Source organism: Fukomys damarensis, unplaced genomic scaffold (assembly GCF_012274545.1).
Source record: "Fukomys damarensis isolate Sample0158 unplaced genomic scaffold, DMR_v1.0_HiC HiC_scaffold_16, whole genome shotgun sequence".
NCBI classification, from domain to species: Eukaryota; Metazoa; Chordata; class Mammalia; order Rodentia; family Bathyergidae; genus Fukomys; species Fukomys damarensis.
The window spans coordinates 93,612,396-93,620,786 of NW_022900928.1; the positions used below are offsets into that span (position 1 = coordinate 93,612,396).

An 8,391-nucleotide genomic window follows, 5' to 3' on the forward strand; every position below is an offset into this window, starting at 1 on the left:
CTTGTTCATACATTTTTCATGATGATAATATTAACTAATCTATGTAAGGTACTATCAATATATAATGTATGTTGGTTTGTAAGTAATGATTCAAATATTAGCTTTTATTAAAAAATATTTTATTATCGTTTTCAGAAAGCCCTGAGTATATTAATTTGTACGTAGTAATGAAGAGTTAAGTACTTGTTAACCCCCAACTGAGAGGCACATGCTTATTCATTTGATTAGTCTTATACTTGCTGTCATGGAGAACTTCTGAAAGGTTGTGGATGTGAGTGACCATTTTGATTGCAGGGCAGATTTAAAAAAGGATTCATAGGTAACATACTGGAAAGCCATTTTAAGTATATGGGGATGCATTCTGATTTCCACCATATACATATATACATAAATACATATATATATATATATATACACACATACATATATATATTTTTTTCTCTGCTACTTTTCTTCAACCTGATCAATGGACAAATGCCAAGTTTTGCCCCTTTACTAGCTATTAGCCTACTAAGTGATCTGCTTTCTAGGACTTATTCTTCTGTTCTTTCTCCTATGTATCTGATTTTAATTGTGTGCCTTTATGCACAATACTGAAGCATCAGTAGGACTCAATAATTCATATACAATTCCTGAATGATATATCCAACAGGTTACTAAATTCCTCGGAGTAGCTCTTGGTCTGTCACCAGCCATTGTAGGAGAAAGTACAAGTGTGCTGCTTTGAGGATCACGGCTTTTGGCAGCTGCTTTTTAAAAAATTTTCTTTTTGAAATTTTAAGATATCTTACTGGGCTTATATAGTCAGGTTATAGAAATGAGTTTTTATAATTAGATTTCAGGATAGAGTGCATTTGACTTTCAGGATCAAAAAAACAAAATAAATTTTAATTATACAGATATTTAATTCAATCCAATTCAATGAGAAATAAAAAGTCAGGTCTGGTAAAACCTCAACAAATGAAGTCAGCACGTCTTAAATTTTGTCTGCACAGGATGAGGAGGGTGTGCTCCTGGGCCTTTCAGGCACACAGAGGACATTTGTGCACTTTTCTGGAATTGGGCCATAATTGGGCACCATGATTCCAGGAGAACGCTGACAGTGGTGATTCCAAGGTCTCACCACCTGGGAATGGCTGTCCTTGTGCAGCCCCCTCTGGAGGGCACTCTTCACCTCTGCATTTCTCAGGCATGTGTACTATCACCTAGTTTTTCATTGATGCTGATGAATACTATGTTATTCATTGCATCATCTATCAGCTTTTGGATTGATTTTTCATGGACCCTTGATATTTTTAAGAAATTTTTCTTTCAATGATCACTAATCACAGTACTGTCTTTTAGATCTGATGTTCTGTCCTCTAATTGGATTATTCTGCTAATAGAATAAACTTCAATAGAATTTTTTATATTCTGGATATTTGTTTAAATGTGTTGCACGGATTCCATTTCTTTCTCTGTGTTGGGCATGTGTGTTTCCCATCATTTTCATAAGACCCTTTATTTTCCTTCATCTCCATCTGCTGTGTGTGTACTCACCATGCTTTTCAAAGAGTCATCATATTTTTTGTTACCTGAGATATTATTCTAGATTTCAGTTTTTACTACAGCCTCACTCATCTCCTGTGTTACTTCCCCTGATACCACTTCAGAGAGTCCAGGTGGGTTGTTTCTAAGTTGTTCCACCTCACTGACCCCTGAGTTTGCCTTTGGCAAGCTAGAACACTGGGACTGCATTTTGCTTAAGTGTCATCTCATTTTCCATTTTTTTTAGTTTAATTCCTCAGTGGGTGCTCATGAATTTCTTATGGTAGGTAGCTTTATTGTATGGTGAAAACTTAGCAAATGGTTGCTTCTCAGAGATGTCTTCCAGGTGTGGCTGGCTTTTGGGTTTTGAGTTTGTTGCAAGATGCTATGAAAAGAAGTTGCTGCCTACTTGCCTAGCCCCTTGTCCTTTGGCTCTGGCCTATAGAATTATTTATGACCCTCAGCATTCTCAGTCTTGGCATACAAGGAAGAACAATCGATTAGAACAACTATGTCACCTTTTCTAAGTAGTAAAATCAGTAATAACAATAGCATCAAACAGCAGAGAAAATGGCAGATTCTGGTAACTATGAATTTGCTACATTTAATCATATGAACAAGTTTTGTAGTTATATAACAAAATATAAAACAAAGCAGACCAGTGTATACAGTAAATATCCCTCAATATGGCAATTTTATCCCCAGGGGATAAAATTTAAAATGGATAGTGGAAACAATAGAGAGATAGAAGGAGAGAAAGAGATTAAAAGCAAGACTGGAAGAGAAAGGCAGATTATGGATGCTTGGGAAAACTAGTGAAGAAGACAGGAGGGAAAGAAAGAAGGAATAAACAGAGACAAGAATACAGCAATATAACAACATAAAGCTAGAGACAGTGTTCACTTTCATACAAAAACAAGAAGAAACAATCAAGAGGAACAAAACAAAGGAAGAAAAGAAGAAAAAGAAAAAAGTGTCCACTTCAAGTCATGTCTCTGCTCTCACTGATAGGCAGAGGGGGCAAACAAGCTAGCAGTCAAATTACAGTGGTGTGGTAGAGAATCACATCAAGCCTGCGTTTTCGTTCCAACGAATTCAGGTTGCTTCTGGATTCTGCCTATTAGGCCGAGACTCACATCCCAAGTTGTTCAGCCCATAATACTCCTGGTGCTTACCGGTAGCTTGAACTTAGCTCCCTGACCTTCTCCTGCGTTAAACTCACCTGTGCCTTGTCCTGACACTGGGAGGTACTAGATGGAGCGATCCCATAGCTGTGCTGATTTCTGACTTCAGCTGCCCCCTTTCCATTCATGGTGACCAGACAATCACCCTCTCCTAGGCAATGTCTGAACTGAGAAAACTCACCAGCCATTGCAGTCCATGGTGTCCGCTGTTGCATTCCACTGGTTCACTTCTCTGTGGAAGCCTCTGGGTCAGTGGCCACTGTGTATCTAAAGGTTCCAGCCACCCCTCCCACGCAGTGAGTCAGGGCTCAGGGAGAAAGCACCATTTACTACCTCCTTTTTCTGCTTTGAGATTCCTCTCTTCACTCTCCCTATGGGTTACAATTTCTACTTGACATCCTTGCTAGATACCAGGGGCCAACTTTCATCCCTCTTCTCTTCCTCACATTACTATAGATCTAGCATCTGGACTCCAAATGTCAGGGAGGCTGTTTCTGTGCTACTCCCCCTCTGCCATTTTCCCAGAAGTCCAGGATGTTGTTTCTTGTTCCCTTCTGCTAATCTGTGTCCTTTGATTAGTGAGTTGAGACCATTCACATTGATGTGCATAATTGATAGGCATTAAGTTATTCCTGTCATTATATTATTGTCCTATTGCTTTCTTCCTTTCTTTTAATTTTATCTATGTGTTTGCCTTATCTGGTGCATTTGTTGTCGGATATTTTGGGATTATTGTCTTCATTATCTCTCTCTAGGATATTCATGAAACCTTTTTTGACTTTTGGGTTGGTGGTCATGAATTTCTTTAGATCCTCTTTATTATGGAATTATCTTATTTCTCCATTAATTTTGAAAGATGATTTTGCAAGATATATTAGTCTGCATTGGAAATTTATTTTCTTTTACGGCTTAAAAGAGTTTGTTCCAAGGTCTCTCTTACTTGATATTTGTGTTGAGAAATCTGAACAAATTCTGATGCATTTTCACTTAAAAGTGATTTCTTACTACTTTCTAACAGCTTTTAAAATTTTGTTATTTTGCTGGATTGCTGGTATTTTAATGATGATGTGGCATCAAATAGTTTTCTTTGGGGATCTATAAGCTTCACTTGTGTTAAATTATTTTCTCATGTATGGAAAGCTTTCTGCCATTACTTCTGTAAGTTTTTTATACCTTTGGTGCTGACTTCTGATTTTTCACTAATTCCCATAGATTAGTCTTCTTTTTATCACCTAGGAGATGCTGGGTCCATTTTTATGTTTTCTCATTGTTGGAAGTCATCTTTGACTAATTTATCAGTGACCACTGTCCTTATCCTCTAGATGTGAAAGACCCATGACTCTGTTCTATCCAGCACAGAGCAGTGTTCATCAGTGTCATTTTCATATCAGGTGCCTTCTCCTACTATGACTGAAATTTTTCTGTGATCACTATGAATGAGCTTTAATTACTAATATTAGCCAGGATAAAATTTGTAAAGACTGAGTAAATCTAGAACTAAACATGACTAATTACAAGGAGATAGCTAATGGGTGCTATATTTTAAATTTTGATTGATACTATCAATCTTTCAGGTGGTACTTATTCTGTAAACACCACCTGAGAGAATAACAATTTTGAATTCAAAGACAAAGAGATCTGAGTTCTTTTACTTTGGTAAAACAAAGCTGTTTTTAGATAAAATTCTATGGAGCATGCACTGTGTCTGGTCTAAGATGGTCTGATGCCAGCATGAAAGAGCACCATCTATCTTCCCTTCCACTATTGCCTATTCTCTGTCTAGCTCATCTCCAAGTTTTACCTGGTGGTGCACACCGTACCCTTGGAACCAGAGTCCCTTCTTGTTAATACTCACAATATTTACATATTAGTATTAGAATTAAACTTTTCTCTTGAGCAAATGTAGATGGACCGAGAGAGAGAGAGAGAGAGAGAGAGAGAATTACCAGGAGAATCTTCTATTCTCAGTTGAAATAAATATACATTCTCAAGAGCAGTCTGTTGTCGATTTCTTTGCATTCGGTGTTTCTCTAAAATCCCAATGCATTTTGTGAGTTTGCGTAAGGGAGCCATCATCCAGCCACATAGGAGCCAATCAGTCTCTCAAATATTGTATCTCAAACATTAGTTTCCCCAGGCTTTGTGGAGCACAGAGCACCTCACTGCAACAAATATTGTTGAAGCCTTTATTCATTTAACAAATCCTATCTTGGGAAAATTTGCCTTGTTCTTTATTTGATAACATTAATATTGATGTATTACTTTACATGGTTTTGCTTACATACAGAGGGCTTGGGACCCAGACTCAGTAAAATTCCAATATGTGCTCCTTTTAGGCATGTACATTTATTAAACAGAGTGAGAACAGGATCATCTTCATAGATTCGTCATGATGACAAAATTAACTGATCCATGTGAAGTGTTATCAGTACAAGTGTATGCTACTTCATTAGTGATTTCAAAACATTAGTTTTTATTATAAAAAAGCTCTGGTTTTACATTGAGCAGGCCCACACTAACATGGCCTTTGACGTATAGTAATGACGAGTTGGTTCAAGTACCTGTTAAACCCCAGGTGAATAGTACACACTTACTCTTCTGACTAATCTTACGTTTGCCTCATGTTAAACTTGAGAGAGATTCTGGCTTTGAGTGATCATCAAATTTCAGGACAGATTTTTAAAAATATTTGTATAATTAACAACCTCAGAAGCCAACTAAAATATTAGGGGACTCATCTTTGATCATTATTTTCCAAGTAAACTAAGTTAGTAAAAGTGAATCTACCACCATGCCTAGATTGCCAGCTAGGAACTTACACTCTCTGATAAAAATCCTACTTTTGCATAAGACACTAAAAATAAGGAAAGATGGACATAGCAAAGCTGGATGTGCTGATGCAAAGACACTGGAAAAACTACAGGTACATAAAATAGAAAGCTCAGCATTGTGCTTTTTGGAGAATACTAAAATTTTGCAGATATTCTGATACTCATTTTTGGCCACCTCTAAAGGCAAATACTAAGGTTTACCATTTATTAACTATCGGCTTGTCAGTTGATGCTCAAATTCACAAATGATGTTCACTTTTCCAACTCTCTTTGTAGGTCTCATTCTTGTTTCTTTTGTGTATCTTGTTTTACTTTTGTGTCTTCATTTGGAATACTGATTAACATATCAATATGTATCACTAATTCATATAAAATTCTAAGTAGCATGCCCCACAAGTCACTATTGTTTTTGTTTTGTTGTTGTTGTTATACAGGGTTTTGGCATGGGACATTTTGGGAGAATGAACAGATTTGCTCTTGAGTTTGGGGATCACTGGCTTTGGCAGCTGCTTCTTAGAAAAATTTCTCTCTCAAATCCTGTGATTAGTTAGTGGAGTTTGCATAGTTAGAGTAGAAAAGTTGATGGAACATATTCAATTTTGGGAATCTGAAAACAAATGATTTTTAATTTCATAGATATGCAATTCAACCAGAAATAAAAAAAAAGTCATGTCTGGCAAAACCTCAACTAATGATATCAACATATCTTAAATTTTTCCTATATGAAGGATGGAAGTCTTATGCTTCAGTAATTCAGGCAGATGAGACACTTCCGCACTTTTGTGGATTTAAGGAGTAATTGGGCACCATGATTCCAGGAGAACACTGACAATGGTGATTTCAAGGTCACTCTACCTGGGAATGACTGTCTGTGCACAGCGCCCTCCTGAGGGCACGCTTCACCTCTGCATTTCTCAGGCTGTAGATCAGGGGGTTCAGCATGGGGTTGAAGAAACTATAAAACAGGAAAAGGATCTTCTGCTGCTCCTCAGAATGTTGGGATTTGGGAGCCATATACATGACAATGGCGCTGCCAAAGAAGAGCCCCACCACACAGAGGTGGGAGGAGCAGGTGGAGAAGGCCTTTCTGCGGCCTTCTCCTGACTGGATCCTCAAGATGGCAACTAGGATGTGACTGTAAGAAACCAGCACCAGGCACAAGGGCCCAACTAAGACAAACACAGAAGCAGCAAAGATGACAACTTTGTTGAGCCAGGTGTCAGCACAGGCCAGCTTCAGGACAGACAGGATTTCACAGAAGAAGTGGTTGATTTGATTAGGCCCACAGAAAGGCAACCTCAGGATGAGGCTTGTATGAACCAAGGCTAGAAGAGAGCCACATGCCCAGGAAGTGATAACCATAGTGTTGCAGACCCTCCAGCCCATAATGGTACAATACTGGAGCGGGTGGCAGATGGCCACATAGCGGTCATAGGACATCACTACCAGGAGGAGACATTCTATGTGTGCAAATGTCAGAAAGAGGAAGGTCTGAGTCATGCAGCCTGCAAAGGAGATGGGCTTGGCTGGGTTCAGCAAGTTCACCAGCATCTGGGGCACCGTATTGCAGGCATAGGCAATGTCCACGATGGCCAGTTGGGAGAGAAAGAAGTACATGGGGGTGTGCAACCTGCTGTCCAGGCAGATGAGCCCCAGGATGAGCCCATTCCCCAGCAAAGTGAAGGCATAGAAGAAAGAGAAAACCCCCAAAATGACAATGTGAATCCTTGGGCTAAGACAAAATCCCAGTAGGACGAACTCTGTGACCACTGTCTGATTTTCTTCCATTTCACTGTTAAAGAGAGAATTATGCACTATTATTTTACATCATGCATTTCATTTATTTTATTGAGTTTAAATGTGCACCATCACTTTCAAAAACACATTCAAGGGCCAGGGATTTATCTCAGTGGTTCCTGCCCCTGCCTCACAAGCACAAGGGCCTAAGTTTGATCCCCAGTACAAAAAAAAAAAAAAAAAAAAAAAAAAACCCAAAAAACAACCCTAACAAACAAAAACCACACATTCAATTATAAAGTATTATCTATTAAACATTTAAATTTACTTCTTCTTTGTAAACTAAACTTTTAATTTGATTTTCTATGTTTAGACAAGATCACTTAAGTGATCATCAGTGATCACTTAAGGCCTTTGACACTGATGTAATTAGGAACATATAAATTCAAAGAAGTAAAATAACCATGAACATAGATTGCTTTAGACTTCAACAGGTACAAGTCTGCCACAATATTATTGGATAGTAGACACAGTAATTGCAGAACTTTTAAAATGCGAATAGTCCCAGTAAAGAAAAGAATATTCATTGCTCTGGCAGAAATTATGATTAAACTAGTATAATTATTTAAATCATAACTACATTATAGACAGTGTTTTATATAATTTTATCCAAAGCAAATCAGGAAACATCAACTTTTTATTATGATACTATTTTAATTGATAAGTAATTATATACATGAATTTTGTACAATGTGATGTTCTGATCCATGTATAAAATGTGGGTAGTTTTGAGTTAAGGAGTAGGAAGAAAGCAGTGTAGAGGATCTATATTTATATGATGATATATAGTATATATATTTATTTCTATACAAAGATATGCATTTCTTTATAAGCACTTTTGTATTCCAAATGTGTATTATTGTCTTAAGAATGACAGTAAATGAAAAATTTAAATTTGGCAACATGTTTCAGAGGATTTATTAATTATTTATATAAAAATGTCTGTAAAAGTCCATAGAGATAATGGTCACTTGTTTCACTCAAGCAAATAAGCCTGGTTCTCTGTGCACTTTTTTTTTTTTTTTTTTTGGTACTGGGGAATAATGTGGGTC

At 37.3% G+C, this 8,391-nt stretch overlaps 1 protein-coding gene across 1 annotated transcript; it reads right to left on the minus strand.

Moving 5' to 3' along the window:
• Positions 1-6,388: 6,388 nt before the first annotated feature.
• On the minus strand, positions 6,389-7,330 carry LOC104872371 (olfactory receptor 2A1/2A42). Its single transcript, XM_010638611.1, has one exon. It carries the CDS (start codon positions 7,328-7,330, stop codon positions 6,389-6,391), a length of 942 nt encoding a protein of 313 aa, XP_010636913.1.
• Positions 7,331-8,391: the final 1,061 nt, after the last annotated feature.

Bases quoted from the DNA above. Each gene is read 5' to 3' on its own strand.
- LOC104872371 (XM_010638611.1), bottom strand. From the start codon at position 7,330: ATGGAAGAAAATCAGACAGTGGTCACAGAGTTCGTCCTACTGGGATTT.